The 22,502-nt window shown below is 36.9% G+C and overlaps 1 protein-coding gene across 1 annotated transcript in view; it reads left to right on the forward strand.

The window, feature by feature from the left end:
* Window positions 1-22,502, forward strand: part of ITGA8 (integrin subunit alpha 8) — a 1,841,490-nt gene that overhangs the window by 653,214 nt on the left and 1,165,774 nt on the right. Inside the window, exons 7-9 of the mRNA XM_044067504.1 lie at window positions 15,130-15,255; window positions 19,265-19,309; window positions 21,214-21,257. Of these exons, the coding sequence (XP_043923439.1) occupies window positions 15,130-15,255; window positions 19,265-19,309; window positions 21,214-21,257 (215 nt within the window). The remainder of the gene's footprint in view (window positions 1-15,129; window positions 15,256-19,264; window positions 19,310-21,213; window positions 21,258-22,502) is intronic.

A 22,502-nucleotide genomic window follows, 5' to 3' on the forward strand; every position in this document is an offset into this window, starting at 1 on the left:
GATGAGGAGAGAGCTGGAAGATCTTGAAGCTAATTTTGGGGTGGCAGAGTCTAGGTTAGTGGTTGGGCCTGGGTTGGGGTGTATATCCCCATCTTTGGCAATACATTTTTTCAGATGGACTATGAGTCTAAGTAGTTTGCATAGTATCTTTCGACCAGATTTAGTAGTGGTTACTTTGGGGTATCGTTGAGTTAGATACACATTTTTAAAGTATGATGTTGTAGTGGGGTAGTTGGAAGAAGAAATCAGATAAGAGGGAAGATTTGTGTAATTGCAGGTGTGACCATTGGGGAAATGAATACCCAATAGAGTTTGGTTTTCATACCTCGTATGGTTTCATACCATAATTTCAAATAAGTGTTTCCTACACAGGTTAGCCTAATGCATTTCTTTTTATTAAAAAAAAAAAAAAAAAAAAAAAATATATATATATATATATATATATATATATATATATATATATATACACACATATGTATATATATATATAAAATATAAATAGTGCCTGCTCATTGGATCTGGTGTTTGCAGAGCCACTAAAATACAATTTCTTTTAAAAAAGGCTCTGTGTGCCTAGTTGGGAAATAAGCACTTCCAGCATTGAGAGGTGTCACTTAAGCTGTACCAGTTATTTGACTTGTCTGCCTATATTGCTCAGTAGCACTAAACCTACTGGGACAAGATGCACAGCAGGAGAATGTATGTGTGTATGTGTGCGTGTATGTGTGTGTGTGTGTGTGTGTGTGTGTGTGTGTGTGTGTATCTATATATATATATATATATATATATATATATATATATATACATATGTCTACTTCTAATTCCTGATGCCCATATGATCAAGGGTTAAAAGTCTGAGATGAAAATAACAATACTGAAGAAATCGGAATGTCAGCTTTTTCCCAGGGTAAGTAAACAGCTGCCCAAATGTAAACAAAACTCATGCCAAGGTAAGTAAAACCCACCTAGGTGGGGGGCTACACCCCCAGACACCCCCTAACTATATGTGCCAACTCTGGGATCGCACTACAGTGGAGAAAAGAGCATGTTGGACATGTTTTTACTTACCGTGGGAAAAAGTCGATGTTTCGTTATTTTCGTTTTGGACTTTTAACCTTTGATCATATGGGCATCGAGATTTAGAAGTAAGCCCATATATATATATATATATATATATATATATATATATATATATATATATATATATATATGTGTGTGTGTGTGTGTGTCTGCATATGATTACATTATGTATGATCGAATTTACCTCGTGACCTGCTGCATCACCTTAGTAACGTGTGATAACAAAACCATAACCATGCACCCAACCCTAACCCTACACCTCACCTTTAAAAAACTTTTTCTAATACTACCACTTCAGAGCCAAACTCAGACACACAGATACACACCAACGCACACTACCAGTATTACATCTGTACACTTACCTCACCCCTGTCTAATGTGCGCATGCATGCACGCACCCACACACACACACACACACACACACACACACACACACTAAAGCTATGGCCTTACTTAACTGCCACCCTAACTCTAACACCCCAACATACTCACAAACACTCAAAGCCTTTCCCAGACCCCATTTACCTGTCGACAAAATGTATGTTCAAGATTTTGCTTGTTTGGCAATCTCTGCCACACCTTGCCTTTATCAAACAAATATAAATTTCATAAAATGCAGGAGCCGCATATATATATGTATATGTGTGTGTGTGTGTGTGTGTGTGTGTGTGTGTGTGTGTGTGTATATATATATATATATATATATATATATATATCTATATCTATATATATCTATATATATATATATATATATATATATATATATGTATATATATATATATATATATATATATATATATATATATATATATATGTGGATTCACTTCGGAATCTCAAAATTCCGAAACATCAAATGTCATATGATCAAGACCATATGATCGAAATTTTGAAACAACCCCCAAAAAAAAACAACTATTTAATCGTTTCTGTAGGGGGGCAAGCCCCCATGCACCCCCACTACTTAAATATACCAACTCCGAGATCACACTACAGCGAGGAAAAGTGAAATCTCCTGTTCCGTGCTGTATGCGGATCTTCATTAAGAATTTCAGAATTCTGAAACTTCGATCATATGGTCTCGACCATATGAATTTCAAGGTGTCAGGATTTCGAGATTCTCAAGGGAGCCTATATATATATATATATATATATATATATATATATATATATATATATGTGCATACATTCACACACAAACACACACACTCCTACATGTATATATATAAATATGAATCCTATCATTTGACTGAGATTTCAGAAACTCGAAATTCATATGGTTGAGACCATATGACTGAGTGTTTGAAAAATCAAAGCTTTTGAATGGAGATTGCAGCACAATGAGGATCGTGAAATTTACCCTTTTCTTCACTTTAGTGTGATCTTGAAGTTGATATATATAATTTGCAGGGGGTGTGAGGGGCACATGCACAGACACACACACACTCGCATGCATATTCTAATGGCCCTATCATATTGGTCACTTCTGTCAAGTAGTTAAATAGCTCTAGATTGGGTAGCACAGAGGGTGGAGGAGGCTTTAGCCTTCATGTAGAATGGTTTATTTGTGTTACTGGTAGTGGTCAGTGAATAACATTTTTGATCATTGCGTATTGCCAACATATCATTTAGTGAATCACATTCAAATTTTTGCATGAAACAGAGAAATACTAAAGCTGAAGAAATCTGGAGAGTATTAAAATCTGGTACTAGGTGCTAAAAGTGTTCATTTGCAGATAACTAGCTGGCAGTAGGTGGACTGTCTCAGAGCAATGATTGTCTGGCTGTGAGTAACCACCGTAAGAATAGATGTTTTTTTATGAATGTAGATTAATCCTAACAAATGTTTGATCCCTAATTAGCAGGGATGGATTAGATCTAATGACTGAACTTGGCTTAAAATTTTGCTCACTGGCCTAGCTATGTTCATTTCTCATTCCCAACTCTTACATTCCACATTTTTGGGGTAAGAAAAGAGGTTCTCTGAGACAGAGACTGAAGATATGTTGTGTAAAATCTATATCTTCAGGTTCTGTTTTCCTTAGACATAAACCTATATCTGAGACGTTAATAAGCAGAATGGTTACTTTATTTTATTTATTTTATTTTACATTTGTTGACCGGGTTTGTCCGACTGAGCTTGAAAGAGCCCTTTTTCAGTGGAGGCCCAGGGAGAAAAGCTCCATATATTGCACAATTGCCATATGACAAAAGCAATTAAAAAGCAAGAGATAATACATAATTCATACAATACACAAACTAAATTTTAGTAATATTTCTTATGAGAAATAGATGTATTAGCTTAGGAAGTTACTTAATGCATTGGAGCTCATACTGAAAGTTGCATTTAGGCAGGACATGCACTACTGAATGTTACTCAAAGGTGTTAACAGATTGGGTTAAGAAGATAATTGAGGGATTAGTTAAGGAAAGGATAGAGTGTGCTTGTGGTAAGCAGGAGGTTGATTGTCATTTGGATGGGAGAAATGTTCAGGGCGGTGAAGTACAGTGGCAAGTCCAGTGAGATTTAAGATAGTAAGAGAAAGACAAAAACACACGTACCAGATGAACAGTTCAGTCTTCACCTCAGAACCAATAGTATGTATAAAAAGTTGAACTGCCACAGTAGAAGGAAAATTCTTTATTGCAAGGCAAAGTGAGCGCTTTTACGACCTTCCAGGTCGCTTCATCAGACTTAATAAAACATCCCATGCCTTCCTTGATATATATACTTTCAAAGTGACAATCAGTTAAGACAAACAATTAAATGTTTATATCAGACTCAATTAATTAAAAAAAAGGTAGAAAAATACATAAATAGACATAAAGCTGTTAAAAACAGCATGCAAGTTCAAATCTGAATGCCTATAGAACCATGTAGAAGGCAATTAGTGCTTTAAGGCTCTTGCATTTAAAAATGGTTTCAAAGAAACAGTTTCATTAATGCCTGGGGGTTTGTCTGCATTTAGTTCCATTTTTGCTCAGCCTCTTCTGTTCTATTTCTAATGTCACCCCCTCTGATGTTTTCTTCCAGAACTTTTAAAACTAAAAATTTAAAAACATGGTGCATCCCTTCAACTTCTACATGTTTAGCTAGGGCACTACTCTCCTTTTTGTTTGCTATGTCCCTCATATGTTCTAGAATGTGTTCTTTGAGCATTCTATTAGTCTTGCCCACATAAATAGCTTTACAATATTGGAAAAAACTAAGATAGACTATATTTCTAGTCCTGCAGTCTGAATAGAAATTAAATTAAATTCTAAACTTTTGCTATGGATGTACAAAAGTCCTACATGAAAAATGTACTTACAAGCTCTGCAGTTCCTGCACATATATGTCCCTATCCTATCTGATGCGTTCAGGGACCTATGTGTTTGGGTTTTATAACATACCTGCCTTTTAAGTGATTTTTGTTTGTAAATGATAAGTGATGTTCAGAGTCTATGACGCCTTCATGTTCTTTAGTGGCTAACAATATGTTCCAGTTCTTCCTAAATATATCACAAAATTGACCGACATCACTTGCATATGTAATGGGGAACCTGAGTTTCTCATCCCTGGAGTCAGTTTCAGGGTTATCTCTTGTAGTTTGTTCTGAGAAGTAAGGTCTTCCCTTCCCTTGACGTTCTTGATATACTCCTTCTATGGTGGTGTCTATTTCTGTCTGGTTATATCCTCTATCAGGTAGTTCTCCTCAACACTTCCATGGACCTCTCCAACTCATCATTGTTACTATGTAATCTTAAGGCTCTCAGGAACTGCCCTTTCATAACGTTTTTGCTAACATGTCTTGGATGCATGTTGTTTTTATGTGATATGGAATTCTTTCTACTTGGTTTTCTATACAGGCTAGTAGCCATCTGCCCCAAAAAGGACAGATGACTGATAATGTGAATATTTTTAAAAAAACAGTACTTTTGTACCTAAATTACATCCTATGGTAGAAGTCTATGTGTTAGTATGTGAGAAGCAAATAAGGGAAGCACTTAATTCAGATAGAAGAGCTGTCTATTATAACTTGAGTAAAGAAGAATCTGATGCTCTGTATGACCTGAGGGAAATGCATTCAGTGGAAATTAGACCTGCAGATAAAGGAGGGGGAATTGTGTGATTATGGATAGGGAATTTTGCATCCAGCAAATGATGAAACTACTGAATGCCCATGAAACCTATACCTGTATCTCAGTAAATATAGTTAAATGTGTTATAGACAGGATTGCTGTTTTGTTGTTTGACTTGCTGACTACAAATTTGATAACAGAGGATTTATTTAAGTATTTTAATGTAGAATCTCCCACCATTCCAGTTATATATGGCCTTCTCAAGGTACATAAAGATATTATATGTCCACCTATGAGATCCATAGTGCCTAGTAGAGGCTGGGCAACAGAAGCCATGTCACTATATGTAGAGAATAATCTTCATCCAGTCCTTGAAAAATGTGAAACAGTACTGAAAGACACAAAATCTTTTCTGTAAACATTGTATGGAAAGACAATTTTGATTATCTACTTGTAACCTTAGATATTACATCACTTTTCACAGTGATTCCAAATCAGTGGGGAATAGAGAACATTAGGAGCTTGCTATGTTCTAAATGTGATTTCTCTAATAATAATGTGAATCTGTTATACAGTCTGCTTGAAATAATTTTGGACAATAATGTTTTTGTCTTTAAAGATGATTTTTACCTACAAAAGGTTGGCGTGGCTATGGGCACAGCTTGTGCAAACAGCTATGCCAACTTAACTTTAGTCCAATGGGAAGAAACATCTCTACTACAAGGAAATGAATTTAGCAAATATGTTCTGTGGTATGCACGTTTTGTGTATGGCATGTTTTTTTCTATGGGAAACTCAGTAGAGATGCTGGGTAGATTCTTAGAGTACCTAGACACAATGACACCATTTTTAAAATTTACCTGTAAGTACTCAAATGAACAGATAGAATACCTTGATGTCCTAGTGAAAAAAAATCAGAAATGGGGCAGATAACTACTAGCCTGTATAGAAAACCAAGTAGAAAGAATTGCATATTACATAAAAACAGCATGCATCCAAGACATGTTAGCAAAAATGTCATGAAAGGACAGTTCCTGACAGCCTCAAGATTACATAGTAACAATGATGAGTTGGAGAGGTCCATGGAAGTGTTAAGAGGAGAACTACTTGATAGAGGATATAACCAGACATAAATAGACACCACCATAGAAGGAGTATATCAAGAATATCAAGGAAATGGTAGACCTTACTTCTCAGAACAAACTATAAGAGATAACCCTGAAACTGACTCCAGGGATGAGAAACTCAGGTTCCCCATTACATATGCAAGTGATGTCGGTCAATTTTGTGATATATTTAGGAAGAACTGGAACATATTGTTAGCCACTAAAGAACATGAAGGCATCATAGACTCTGGACCTCAATTATCATTTATAAACAAAAATCACTTAAAAGGCAGGTATGTTATAAAACACAAACACATAGGTCCCTGAACGCATCAGATAGGATAGGGACATGTATGTCCAGGAACTGCAGAGCTTGTAAGTACATTTTCTCATATAACACTTTTGTACATCCACAGCAAAAGTTTAGAATTGAATTTAATTTCTATTCAGACTGCAGGACTAGAAATATAGTCTTAGTTTTTTCCAATATTGTAAAGCTATTTATGTGGGCAAGACTAATAGAATGCTCAAAGAACACATTCTAGAACATCTGAGGGACATAGCAAACAAAAAAGAGAGTATTGCCCTAGCTAAACATGTAGAAGCTGAAGGGATGAACCATGTTTTTAAATTTTTAGTTTTAGAAGTTCTGGAAGAACACATCAGAGAGGGTGACATTAGAAATAGAATAGAAGAGGCTGAGCAAAAATGGATTCTGCAACTAAATGCAGACAAACCCCCAGGCATTAATGAAACAGTTTATTTGAAACCATTTTTAAAAGCAGGAGCCTTAAAGCACTAATTCCCTTCTACATGGTTCTATAGGCATTCACATTTGAACTTGCATACTGGTTTTAACAGTTTTATGTCTATTTATGTTTTTTGTACTATTTTTAAATTAATTGAGTCTGATACAAATATTTAATTGTTTGTCTTAACTGATTGGTCACTTTGAAAGTATATATATCAAGGAAGGCATGGGATGCTTTTTTAAGTCTGATGAAGTGACCTGGAAGGTTGTGAAAGTGCTCACTTTGTCCTTGCAATAAAGAATTTTCCTTCTACTGTGGCAGTTCGACTTTTTATACATACATTTAAGATACTGTCTGGTGGCTGACCTAAATTGTTTAGGATATGTGAGGGTCCTGATTTCAAGTAGGAGTTTATTCCAAGGAATGGAAGGATGGTAGCTATATATGTTGCACCCAGATTTGGTCTTGGGTTTATAGATATGAAGTAGGTCTTGGGTAGAGCTTTGGAGAGGTCTAGAATGAGAATAGTGGGAGATGAGGGAGGATAGAGCTGGGCAATAGGAAGGCTAGAACAGGATAGATTGGATGATCTGGAGCTGAGAAAGGAGAAGTAGGTGGAGTAGTTCAAGCCAGTTTAGGTGTTTTAGAGAGAGGCAGTGATGGGATTTGTAGGTTTGTTGGGCAGTGAATCTTTCTACCTTGTTGTAAGTAGACTGTAGTTTTGTTAGTAGAGAGGAGTTGAGATTAAGGAGAATTTCGGAGCTATACATTAGGCTGGGTAGGAGGTAAGCATGAGAGAGAGTAATCTTGGTTTTAGTGGTGAGAAACTTTTTGTTTCTGTACAGGAGCCCTAATTTCTGGTGGGTTTTTCTGATACAATTATTTACAGGTAGGTCAAATTTAAGTTGGTTGTCGATGGCAACACTAAGGAATTTTGTGCTGGATTCCACTTCAGTGACAGTGTTATTGAGAGACAAAATGGAGAAGGTGGATTTAATATGGCAAAATTTTGGGGGAGAAAGAGTAACAGTTTAGTTTTTTTAGGGTTACGGATAAGCTGGTTATTGGAAAGCCAGGTTTCAACTGAGTTAAAGGATGTCTGGGTAGCTGATAAGCATTCGGAAGGAGAGTTGGCAATGGTGATGACTGTAGAGTCATCAGCATACCGAACTAGGGAAGACAGAGGGCAGGAAGTATACAGTAGATTAGTAAAGATATTGAAAAGTAGTGGCCAAGAATAGATCCTTGGGGAACACGCATTTTTACCAGGAGAGGAGGGGATAGTGCAGAGTGCCATCGCACTGATTCCAGCCTGTCAGCGAGGTAGCTGGAGAGCCATGCAACAGTATCAGAGGAGAAGTTAAGGTTAGACAGTTTATCCAGCAGAAAGGAGTGAGAGACAGTGTCAAAAGCCTTTGAGAGGTCTAAGAATAGGCAAGAGATAAGTTTGTGGTCATCTCTGGCTAGATAAATTGTGTTAAGGAAGGATAATAGGGCTGTGGTGGTGCTATGCTTAGGTTGGAAGCCATGCTGAGTGGGTGTGAGCAGATTTTCCTGTATTAGATATTGCTTGACTTGTTTGTGCATACATTTTTCCAAGACTTCAGAGAGAGGGGAGAGGATAGCAATAGGTCTGAAATTAGTGATATCTGAGGAGTTACCTCCTTTGTGAATAGGTAGTGTATAGGATTGTTTCCAGACAGAAGGAACTTTTGACATAGAGATGGAGCGATTGATTAGGATAGATACAGGGAGAACAAGAGAGTCAGCTGCTATCTGAAGGAATTATGAGGGGATGTTATCAGCTGATACTGAGCATGGTTTTAGCTTCGAGAGTAAAGTTTTGATATACCTGGTAGATACAGGTTTAAAGGAAAATGTATGTGCAGAGTTAGTAGTTAGAGCAGGTTCAATGGAGTTTGAAGGGTTAGTATTACAGGAGTTAGGATTAGGGTTAAACAGCTTAGATATGGATTCAATAAAATAGGTATTAAAGGTGTTGGCTGTTACTTCAGCTGTCCTATCTGGGCATGAATTGGGAGAACTAGGATTACTGGATGTAGTACTTCGTTTATAGCATTCCAGAAGTTTTTGGGATCTGATTTTAATGCTATTGGCAGGTTGTAATAGAAGTCTTTTTTTGTCTTTATTAATGAGTTTTTTGTCTGATTTCTGAGTTCTTTATATCTTTGCAGGTTTGCAGAGAGCTTGGTTTGTGCCCATTTCTATAAAGAACAGTCTCTAGTTTTCATTAGGGTGCGAGTAGTTTTTGATAATTATGGAGATATGTTAGATGTTATACGTACTTTGCCAAGATGAGCTAGTGAGTTTAGGATGCTAAGCAAGGTAGAGTTGAAAGCTTGGACTGCTTCATCAAGTGGGAGTTTGGTGAGGAATTTCCAGTTAACTCTAGAGAGAAGGGTTTTAAAACTTTCTGACCGGAAGTTAGATAGTTTGCAACAGGTAATTTATCTGTGTGGTTTAGAGAAATGGGGGAGTATATTTAAGCACTTTTATTAGGGAGTGAACACTCAGGGTGTTTGGTAGTCTTTCTGGGTTATGGTATTTGGAGGGAATAGAAACTACTACCCAGTCTGAAACGGTGCTAGGTGTGTGTGACTTATTAGTATGGGTTGGTTGAGAGATTAGTTGTGTAAAGCCATATAAATTAATGTAATGCGGAGAGTTAGGATTACCAAGAGTTAACCAGTTTATATTTACATCCCCAAGGAGGACGGTTTCATTGGGAATATGATGAGAAAAGTATGAAAGAATGTTTTTCAGCAGAGGAATGTTGTCCCCTGGTGGAATGTAGATGGCTGCTGCTGTGACAGTGGTGTAGTTGCTGAGTTTAAGGCTAGCTGTCAGTAGTTCTGCAGGTGGAAATAATAGGATTGGTTGCATGGGACTTGAGACAGTGAGGATGTTGGAGTAGACAATGGCAGCTCCACCTCCTTTTTTGTTTTGGTGATCTAGGCAAAATATATTATATCAGGGGGGGACTCTCTTTGTCTAGGTTTTGGGGTTTTAGCCAAGTATCTGTTAGGGAGATGACATCTGGGGTGTGATTGAATATCCATGCATGAAGTTGGCTTACTTTGTTCAGAATACTTCAGATATTGATTGAGTAAAAGGAGATATGTTTGTTTGGAATGGATGAGTGACCTGGGTTTGTGGATGTACCGAAAATTGTAATGGAGCTGGGGACAGGTCCTGGGTTAGGATGTATGCCTCCTGATAGAAGCAGGGTTTCAGGATGGTAGTAGGGTTTTAGTTTACAGGAATGTAATTATAAACAATTGTGAAACCACACAATCTCATAATCTACAGACATGCACAAGCACTGTGGATTTTATACCTTTCTCAGTAAGAGTACAACCCGAAGAGTGATATCCTCTGGGTATTAATGCCAAAGGCAATGTACTTGTTTTCTTTCTTTTCTTGCAAATGCAGTGAATATGTTGTTTGCAATTTCCTGTTTGGCCTTGCATGCATCCTGTATAATTAAATTTATTAAGTCAATTTTCATAGCCATTTAAGTCTCAATAGGCAGGGAATTTTCATCTTTAAATAGCAACCCTGTAGTATACAAAGGAAAACAGACAGTAAATGTTGCAGTTTTGATTCATTTTCTGGATATCTTTGCAACTTTCCTCATTGCCTGCACATCTAGTCAATGGGTGTGTCCCTGGATCCTGCTTTCACTCCTTACCTTACACCTAGAGTTGATAAATGTGATAACTAGCAATTTCGTTGAGCTATATTTTAATTTTAGATACATTGATGTATGTTTATGCATGATAAAAGGAATAAAATGATACACTGTTGCTGTATCAAGGAACATTTTCCAATTCTGGTTAAACAGAAAAAAATGAAGCTATGATACATGTTTTGGCACATATTATGCTTTGCTTGCATTTAAATAAAAATACATTGAAGTGGATTATGGAAAACAAATAAACAACATTGGACCTTTGTGAATAAGAGAACCTCATATGTAGCAGTGAAACTGGGACACATATGGAGGATGTTATTTATGAGAAAGTATCTGGTGGTTCAGTAACCAATGTAGATCAGTCTTTTTAAGCCCAAGTAATTGGAACAGATTATGGAATCACAGACTGTACTGTGAAAGGTGGGGGAAGCTTCAATGCCAGGCAGAAATGGGAGGGATTAACTCGTCATGATCCTGGCTATGGCAATTGGCTCTTGGAATATGGAATGTCATTTCACTACTGAGGGACCTAAAGCTTGTGCTTGAGGCTGAAAATGCCAGCAACATATAGCTGGACTTAAACTACATCTAGACTTTTCAATATGAGGTGTAGGGCTATGATTGTCTTCTACTCAGGTCTTGCCTCAGGAAAGGCTCTGGTGACTGTGGGTTTGCTCACGTGTCCAAATGGGTGCTGTATAGCTAGCAATTGTGCCAGTAGATAAGATAGTTTTTTTGGTGTGGTTGAAAGTGGCAGAATGAGAAACTGTGTTGTTTGTGTACATCCACCTCATGGATATGCAGACTATTCTGCCTTCTTGGAAACCATGGCAATGCTTCTTGAAACGGTTCCAATCAATGATTCTATAGTTCTTCTGGGAAACTGTAATGCTTATATCGAGAATTCTAGAGATAGATAGACAGGCATCATTGGGAGGAATGGTTTGTCTGCTCTGAATAACAAAGTAAGTTATGAATGGACTTCAGTGCTATTCATTGATTCAGTGTACCTTGTACCACACTTTGCAGAAAAGATCAATAAATAAGTTTCTGCTCATTTCATTGGTTCTGTGACCACATGTTGAGGACATGAGTCCAGGGTGAGATAGCCGTTAATTGAGTCAGATGGCCAGGGTGGCAGCTGACAGATCTGATAAGTCTATTTGTGTAGTGATGACATGCCTGTAACACATGCAGACACTTTTGTGTGGGATGAATTCATCTCTGACCTTCAAAACAGCTCCTGTCATACACCGGGGAAATCTGGGATGTGGGGTTTGAATAAACCCTGTTCAAAATGTCAGTAGCTGATGTGGCAGTAAGGTGCAATGACTACAAAAAGTGGTCAGTGCTTGTCATGTCACTAACATGAATGCCAGTGGACACCTGTGGTGAAAGAAGCAGTTGAGTTATACAGGCCTTCTTTGCAGTGCTAATGGTTAGGTCTCAAGATCTGACTGACATGTATTAAGTGGACAAGAATACAGGAGCTGTAACAATTCACAAAGCAAAGGCTCTGGTATAGGAGTTTAGTGAAGCTGGGAAGAATGACTTTTGCATGGCTTCAAGGAGTTTCTGATAAATCATTTTGTGAACCAAAAGGAAAGGGTGAAACACTGTCTGGGTTTTACTGCAGACACTCCATTGTGAGGTGGAAGGAATAGTTTCAGGAACTTTTGAGCCTGGACTACTTGCCCTTCTCTGAGGGGCAGTGCACATAATGACTGGTGGGACTGGGCCCATTTCTGTAGATTACGTCAATAAGGCAGTTAAACAGCTGCATGGTTGCAATGTGATGAGTTCAAAAAGGAAGTACTGAAGCTACTTGATTTGTAGTAGGAGTAATGCACCTTTTTATTGTTGCAAGCATAGCGGATACATACCTCTGGAATGACATACATTTTCTGGCATCATTTTCAAAAAGAAGGTTGACTGGTTGTGGTTGAGTTATACAGAAATCATGCTTCTCTTAACCGTTGCATAAGACAATGCCAGGGTGCTGCAAAGGACTTCATCTGATAGCTGAACATCTTATACATGCTGAGTTGCTGACCAATGCAGATTCTTTCTTGGGTATAGCCAAAATATCAATCCTGTGCCCTTGTACAGATACTAGAAAGGTTAAGAGAGCTCATCAGTGCAGCATTCATGTATTTTCTGGACCTGGAGATGCGATATGACTAATTCTAGGCTGTGAGTTGTAGTATCTGTGGTACACAGTTTGGTTTCCTTGGATCTCATTTTCCTACTATGTGACCTTGAACAAGTAGCTTAACCAGACATTACTTCCAGGTAAACCCTGAAAAGGCACTGTGTGTCCATTGGGTCTACCTGGTTAACAAATGGATATTATTATTATTATTATTATTAGTATTATTATTATTATTATTATTATTAGTAGTAGTAGTAGTAGTATATTTTTCATAATGAACCCAGGGCTGCTAATGAGTGTTATTCATTCACTGGGTTTTCTGAGTGAGAGTTCTATCCTCATTCTTAGCATGCAGTTGAATACATTCAAAGATGGACAAAGGACATCATCAACATGCATTTTGTCTTTCTTCCTGTCTGTGATGTTCTTGGATAAGACTCCAAAGCACATTTGAAGCTTGGAAAGTATAAATCTGAGGGATATGAAGGCAACATTGCTATTGCTTGTATATGATGCCAACTGGATGAGGGGGATCTATGGGGTCTCCGAAGCTGCCAGGTAACAGGAAAAGAGGAAGGCCTAAAATAAGGTTTATGGATGTGGTGAGAGAGGACATGCAGGTGGTTGGTGTGACAGAGCAAGATGCAGAGGACAGGAAGAAATGGAAACAGTTGATCTGCTGTGGTGACCCCTAATGGGAGCAGCCGAAAGAAGAAGAAGAAGCCTTAAGTGACTGTCATCGCCACTCTGTAATGGCGTGTGTCAGTTCTGTGTGTGAAGAAGCTGGGATGAAAGTTAGCATCTCTAAATCAGAGATAATGGTTCTTAATCTCTCCCCAAAAAGAGCAGATTGTTCTTAGATGGTGAGAGGGAACAGCTAGTCACAGCAGGAGAATGTATGTTATACTAGAATGCAGTGGTAAAACCTGAGCTCATTCCCAAGACAAAGCTTGCCATTTACTGGTTGTTGGTGCCCTATCTTCACCTATAGTCATGAACTTTGAGTAGTAAAAGAAAGGAGATCATAGACAAAAGTAGTAGAAGTGAGGTACCTGTGCAGGGTTACTGAATGCAGTCTTGTGTTAGAGTGAAGAGTTCAACAATCATTGAGGGTCTCATAATACAGCTACTGCTTCTCTAGGTTAAAATGAGTGAACTGAGCTGACTAGGTACCTAATGATGACCTGTCTATGTGTCTTCCATGGTATTGCTCTGAGGAAGGATACCTCAATGCAGACAGAAGATGCACTGAAATGATTATATTTCTCAGTTTTCCTAAAATGCCTGGCGATCAGTTAGGACAAGATAGATGTTGCTGGGCATACAGAAATGTATCCTGCCCTGCACAGCTTACTGCCACTTTACTCCTCACCAGGACAAGAACTTCAGCAAATGAATGTATGGATGAAAAGTGTTCTGTACATATCTTTTATATAGTTTAAAGTTGTAACTTACATTTTGTAAAATATGCTAATTTACCCTCTTATAATATCAGTAAGGTTTCACATTGCTGAGATACTATTCTCTCCTTTTTTATATAAATCAAAAAAAGATAATTTTTGTTATGATACCGCCTTGTATTTTCTTTACCTGTGTGTACCAAGGGGGGGGGGGGGTTAAGTAATTTCCTTTTGCTAGTATAGACATGGCTATTTGCCATATTCATTTCACTAAGCATTTTTTCAAATTATCCTCGAATGTGGGAGTTTTGATACAGAGGTTCCTCCATCACCCAAGTCATTAATACCATTGCTGTGTGAATTGTGAGCTGTAGACCGCTTGTCAGGGGAAAGAGAGACTATCAGGGGTTAGTGAAGGATCTTGACAACTATTTTCTTGTTGTGAATGTCAACTTTTTTTTTTTGTTTGTTGTTTTTGAAAAATGCTGTGTTTGAAGTCCAAAGCCAGTATTTGTGAAAGAAATACAACAATGAAAACAATTATTATTTTTCCTGGTTTGTTGCTTTTGTCTTTGTTTTCAAACTTCTGTGTATACTTCAGCAGTATTTTTATTGATTCTTTTCATGTATGAAATTCGACTTTCATTTATTCGTTCAGTATGTGTGTGTTTTAGGGATACTGAGTGACATAAGCTTTATATTTTATCACACTGTTTTCTTAATTAATTTTGATACCTATTTTGCTTTTTTTTGTCTTCAAACTATAGAGGGGAGATTCAGGAATAGGATTTTGTGCATTGTATGAGAGCAGACTAATGTCAGTGGATGCATTAGATGATTTTTAAACCTCCCTTTTTCAATACAGGTCAGGTGATCTCCGCAGGGGTTGCAGATATAATCACTGGATACTCCATGCTACAAGTTATGAGAAATGTAACAGGGGAAAAGCAAACAGGAATGGCCCAACCAATCTATGATGATAATTACCTTGGTAAGTGTCTGCTATTTCTTGCAGTTGCGTTTCATCATTCTCATATTTACAAACAATGTTAGTAACATACTGCAGAGGGGTCTAACAAACGTTTTTTTTGTTTTTTGTTTTTTTTTCTGGTTTCCTTCATGACAATGTTTTCATAATTTTTTTCTGTTCTGTTATTGCTCCTGAACAAGCTTAAAACTATGTTAATAAGTGACTTTTATCAGTAAGTGTCTGCTCATTCTTGCAATTGCGTTTCATCATTGTCACATTTACAAACAATGTTAGTCACATACTGCAGAGGGGTCTAACAAGCACTTTTTTTTTTTTTTTTTTTTTTTTTCTGGTTTCCTTCATGACAATGTTTTCTTAATTTTTTTCTGTTCTGTTATTGCTCCTGAGCAAGATTAAAACTATGTTAATAAGTGACTTTTATCTGATCCATGGAAAGCATTCTTCCCACAGGTGCTGTAACTGGTTTACCTGTTTAGCATATGAACTAGGCTTGTGCTTTATGCATCACAAAGTTGATGTATATCACAGTCACACCACCATCACATGCACTTTTGATATTTAGCTTAGGGAGTAGAAACAAAGTCTGTCATCTTCCAGTGACTCTCAAAAAATATACTGAATGAGATGAAATGCAGAAAAATGATACCATTTCAAGGCCAACAACTTAATGTCAATAATCTGCTGAAATTCAGATGAGGGCTTTCACCTTTGCTTTCACTGCAGCCTTTGATGACCTTCAGTAATCTTGAGATGGGACCTTACTCAATGGCTGATTGTCAGGTGGTTAGAGAGAGGGAAGAACAACTCCTCTCTAGCAGTATATTAACCAGCATCTGCATGTCACTGCACATTTATGAAGCTGCTTCTGGAGGGTCAGCTGACTCCTCTCTAAGCAGTATAATACTTTGCACATTTGGGGATACACCATAGTTATTAACTGCTGGATAAGAAAATGAACTAAATCACCTAACTCAAAAAACTCATACATGGCCTCAATGGAGGACTTGCACTGAAGAAACACCTTCCTCACCAGATGCAGACCTTCAGTTGCTGAAGCAGTGTCTTGGCTTGACTGATAAAGGTCTGCATCCTTGCTTTATAACATCACATCTACAGAAGTTTTCACAACCTTGAAAAGGCACTTCCATAGCATTTGTTGTTCTGATTTCAAGTGGTCATCTCTTCAACTTTAGTAAATATAAGATCTCTGACTAGGTTCTTCTTTGCATGATGTCATCATTGAGAGATCTGAGTAACTGATACTACTTAACGCCTTTAAAATACTGCACTGTGCTACAGTTGACAAGCAGCTAAATCTGAATTCCACCTCCCCAAGCTGATTGCTATCAGATATACTATTGGCCCCTAGGTCACTGGTGCCCGAGTCATGGTTCCATGCTTCTGCGTCATGGAGCAAGTTTCTTGTCTTTTCTGGCTTGTCAGTGTTGACTGTAGAGCTTTGTTATGATATTAATTAATTAATTAATTAATTAATTAATTAATTAATTAATTAATTAATCCTAGCTAATGACTCCTTCTCATTACCTAGATTTTATTTGAAAGTGTATTGAGCAGTGCAGAGCGTTAAGGCTGTACAATATTTACAAGCTGTTTACGCAGTTCGGGCTTTGATTCCTTTAATTTCCATTTGCCTACAGTGGGCTTGTTACCTAACCAGGCAATACTCCTTGCCTGAGTCGAATGAGATGGGACTGGATCAGTGTTCTACTCCAGTTACTTTTCTGGCATTATTTATTTTTCTGTTCCTTACTAAGTTTATATAACATGCTCTGTACTCTTGTAAGTTTAGCACCACTAAAACTGAAATAATAAATTAAAAAGCAGTACATATGGGGTCTTCTGATCAAGGTTTGTCATTTTTATTACTTATAAAATGAATCAAAGCATTTATTCGGAAGCCTTAGCAGTACCTTTGATTTAGAATAATTTTTTAACTAATGTTTCTTCAAAACGGCTTACCAATACCTCTGCATGATTGTTCATATTTGTCTCTGTCTACACAGTTAATTCATGTTCCCTGCATCACATTTCCCTTCACAACTGCAAGATGCTCATTGCACCCCCAAACTCAGACACATGGAAGACGTGTGTTTATGGTAACTCTGATATGCATGTGTTAAGGGAATTGTGACAGACAATGGTTAGAAAAGGAGAAGTTCTGACCTGCAATCATATACTTCTATTTACTAATTTTTTTCTAAGCATTACCTCTGTGTACTTTAAGCTACTCAAAAATGGAATTGCTTAGTTGCATACTTGCTAGTGGATATTATAGAAGTATCATCTTTTTCATAACTGATCAATATGTATTTCAGAATTCATAATAAAAGTTTTTATTCTTTATAAAATGCTCACACACACACACATTCTTTATAAAATGCTCATAGTTTTCTGCTTCCTGTGTCCTAGATGTAAAAACTAATGTAGCCTATCTGTAGTATTCCTAGATAAAGATGGCCTGTGGTAAGTTTGAATCTGTATAGTGCAAGTCCCTTAACTTGAAAAATTCAACTCCGTTCTACACAAGTAGCAGTGCAGTATGAAATTCACTGTTATATATTAAAAGCTTTTTTTTGCAGGGGGCAACTGCCGTGTTCCCCTGATGTTGTAGAAGTCATCCCCACACCCCAGTGCTTATAAATATTAACTCAGAAAACAGGGAATTCCACAAGATACAACAGGTTTGGACTTATACATTTCCCCCAATTGTTTTGGAGTCCTCACTATTTGGTCTCAAATTTACAATGGGAATCTCTGGATAATTCACTGTCACTCTCTATGTCTTTTTTATCCTTTTTATCCTTTTCTCTTGTTGTGTTCCTTTCTTCACTGTCACTTTTCTTCATCACATTTTTTTCTTCATGCCTGATTCTTACTTTCCATCTGTAAACATTAAAAGTGCTCTTAACTTGTTTAACATTTTTGCAAATGAAGTATTAACAACAGTTGCAATCCTGAACACATTTGGATTACACAGTAGCAATGTTACCTTTGTTTATACTGTGCAGCAAAAGTTATGCAGACCATTGTAATTTTGCACTTTCCCATCATTCACAGGTTGCTTTAACATAAATTGGTTATTTCCTGTTTAAAAAAGATGACCTTTTATAATATTTTGTATGAAAGACATGCAATATAATAACACACCACTTTATTTATTAAGTACTCCCTTAATTCTTCTCTGCTTTCTTATTTATGGGTATTTCAACCATTTCCCAACTACATTTTAGGTATAATGAGATTGCTGATGTAAATGCAAACCTCTAATCTGAAAATGTATCTAAATAAAAAGTTTTTATCTAGTACAGACTCTAGATGTTTATATCATTTAAAATGGTAGCAGATCCTTAGGTCTTATATATGAGGCACTCAGGTAATCTTAAAGGATGTTTTTGTAATCTGCTATGAAATGTATTTATTTCTTATGTCTGTTGCACAGTGTTTTCATTTTTAGATATTTTGAGCAAGAAAGCTGGATGACAGCATGGAAAAAGTAACAGGAAAGTGAAAAGTGATATATCAAAAAGATCAGAAGAAACAGGAACTAAAAAGAAGAAATGCCATTGTTTAAAATATTTTACGGCATGAGCAGTAAAAATTATAATAATTTTGTATACTTTCTAGCAGCTAATTTTATAAAAATCAAACAGTTCATATATGCACTATGGGTCCTAAGGGATAAATGAATAAATGTTATTGAAAATGTACAGCCATTAGTTCAAAAACCCTGTTTCTGGCAGATCATGTTATGAAATAAAATATGGCATATTACTTTTCCAGCTGGTCTTGTCCGATGATGTATTATACTTTGGAGGCAAACTAAAGGTAGTCAAAAGATTTTGAAAAATGACTTCTTTGTAAATCTTGGATATGACTCGTAGTATCCTTGTGGGATATTAGTGAAAAAGCAAGAGGTTAATGCTGTTTTGTCTCATTATCCCTTCAGTTTTATATCTCATGCCATTTTTCTGACCTGTTTGTCCATCAGGGTACTCAGTGGCTGTTGGGGAATTCACAGGCGATTCTGAACAAGGTAAAATTCATGTTTCATTTTAAGTATATGTCACTGACTTCTAAACATGCATGCATTTAGCATGTTTTGTCTATTGCAAGGATATAGTTTCCTTTCCAACAATAACCTTTAAATGATTGCTAGAATTTTTTTAATTTCCACTTATCTTTGAACAGATGTTTTACAGTTTTCATGTGTTACATGATTAGTTGACTGAACAGGATATAGCGTCTCAATGCAGAAAATTACAGTGCTTAAAATGAATAACTTATGACCACATTTTTTGTAGTCAAATAAGATTGAAAAATTACGTATCAACATTTTATTATTCAACAAATGTGTGCATTAAAGTTAAATGACTTGTCTTCAAAACCTTGAAAAGTGTTTCATTCAAATGTATTACTGTGTTTGCTACATTGTACTTGTAGATGTTGCATCCTCGTTTACCTTTTGTTATATTTAGCATCATTTCACAAGTGGTTAGTACTTTTGCTTCTATTCTTTAAAAAAGTTTAGCCTTTTGTTTTGCCAGGAAGTGACAAAGTGGTTTTACTATGCGTGCCAGATGTGCATTTGCTGTTTATTTTTAAAGCACCACTCTCAAAGCTGACAATTTTTTTGAAGAAACAGTTTAACATCTCAATGTGTTTATTGGGTCCATCTGTTAGGGTTTATAATCAGCTATAGTCCACCAGAGCAGCTATCTGCGACAAGGCCAGAGACATACAAGCTCATTCAGGCAAATGATCTGTGACTTACTTATAACCTTGTTTCTAATGTGTGGCAAACTGTTTGATACTGCTGGGCTTCTGAATGACTCCACCAGCAGCCTAAGCACTTTGCTGAGCCTAGGTCATTACAGACACCTAGGTTCAGGAAAGGACTTAGGTTGCCGGTGGGGTCAGTCAGAAGACTAGTGGTATTAAACAGTTTACCATACATTAGAGACAAACTCATAAGTACGTCACAAATCATTTTCCTGAATGAGATTGCATGTCGTAGGCCTTGTAGTTGCAGGTAATAATAATGACACAAGATAATGTGTGGGTATGCATGCATGTTTTCTTTTTTTCTTTGGGGGGGGGGTCAACTGCAATACTACAATACTGTGTAAACTTTGGGCAATCTGATACAGTCATCATCATAGCTGCTAGCAGTGCATGGAAATCTACACTCCTTTTTTTAACATTCAGCACCATAGGTTGCAACGCTCCTCTTTTGTCAGAAGGAAATGTATCCCTTAACTTATGTCACTGAATGTATGCAGGTCACGATATGTAGGTGCTAATGGAACAAGGTCGAGACTGGGAAAGCCACTTATCTTTTGTGGTTGTTATTATTAGCTTAAATATCAGCATTAGAAAACATTGTAATTTTTAGAGGATGTCAGTATCCATAGAGGAAATAAGTGAAGTGTAATGCGATCAGTGGAAACAGAGGCATCATTATGCTCTGCAATGAATCTTCTCCAGCCACTAATGTCATTCTAAATGAATCTACAGCTTGTGCAGCACCGTAAATGTTTGCTTCATGTCTTGTTTGTATACTGTATGCGTGTGTGTGTGTTGGGGATGTGTGTTCTCAGAAAATACTCATGCACATGACATGTTTTGTGATCTGCCATGCATGGTGGGATGATACTATGTATCCCACAGAGAGCTGTAACACTACTAAGTTGATACACAGTGCAGAGATCTGCCCTGACAGCAGTTTGAGTGAGGGAGGGATGTACATACTGTATTTCTGGAGCTATCATATGAAACTGCTGTTTACAGGTAATCAAAGCCAAATGTGAAAATACCATGGCCATGAATGCACAGATTATAATTGTTAAAATGTTGTACCAAAGCATTTTGAATTCTGAATACAAAGTAATGAATGCTAATTTAAAAAAATATCACTATGTCTTTTTTTTTCTATTTTAGAATTTGTTGCTGGAGTCCCTAGAGGTGCACAGAACTTTGGATATGTACGTAGACAGTTACACATTTGCTTCTAGTCTTAAAAACAATCAGTCTTTTGTTTCAACAGGATGTGACAATGTGGTTTTTAATATTCATGCCATATGCACATTTGCAAGTACCATTCCCAATGTTGACAATTTTTTTTGAAGAAACAGTCGATTAAGTAAAATTGAGTCTTTGCAGTATGCTAATGTGACAGGGATTTTCAAGCTTCTGCTATAGATAATGCTGTACTAGTCCCCTGCTCCATTGTTGTTGGTAATTATATCAACCAGTCCATGATACGACACTTACAGGAAAAGTTCCTGGCCTTTTTCATGCTTGACAAGCCTCAGATGATGACTTTGAGAGTTCTCAGAAAAACAGAGTGACAGGAGGTAAAATGATTAAACACAGTTATTAAGTAATTAACTGATTAAATAAGTACATAAATAGAAACATCAAATATATTAGTTAAAAAATAAAACAAAAGTATGACCATATGGAAAAGCTCCAGAAAGAAATCTCCAGAAGAAACCATCAACTGGTCATAAGTAACTGTATGAAAATGTATCTTAAGATGTATGTAAGCTCTCTAAAAATTAGCTTAGGATTCAAATAAATCATCCTAAACTGTGATGGTAAGGGGATCTCCAAAACAAACAAAAGCACCCCAGAACCTAGCCCCCACACGTCTTAAATAGGGAAGGTTGGTGATTCCACAAAGGTGGAGGTCATTTGGATGAGGAAACATTTACCAGAATTTTCAAGCAAGGTTCTAGGTATATTTTGTATGCTCACCTAATGATCTGAGCTTGTAAACAGGGACATTGGATACCAATGGCCATTTTAAGCTCAAAGGACAGAGATCTATGTAGGTGAAGAGTGAGATTTTACAGACCTTACCACCAGAGGCAGTTAACCTAGATCCCACAGCAGAGGGGGAAGTTTAGCAAAACTTGTAAGATGTAGCTAATATTTTGACAACAGAATTCTGCATGCTTTGCTAGTGGGAAAGTCCTCATCTGAATGACAGTGGTAAGTAGTACTTCATTAGTCCAGGCACAAGAAATCAAGTATGTGAAAAACATTTGTCAGCTCTGCTGAAGGATTCAGGCATTGGCTCTGTATGACATTCTTCATATAGAAGTAAGATGACGTCAGAATTCTTGACACTTTGTCCAAGAATTTCAGAGCTTTACCAGGTACTAGCCCAAATGTTTAACTTTAGATGGAAACTTAAACCAGTTTTCTAATGTGAGATGGGTTAC

Source organism: Protopterus annectens, chromosome 3.part1, assembly GCF_019279795.1.
Source record: "Protopterus annectens isolate FY-2018-M chromosome 3.part1, PAN1.0, whole genome shotgun sequence".
Classification (NCBI taxonomy): Eukaryota; Metazoa; Chordata; order Ceratodontiformes; family Protopteridae; genus Protopterus; species Protopterus annectens.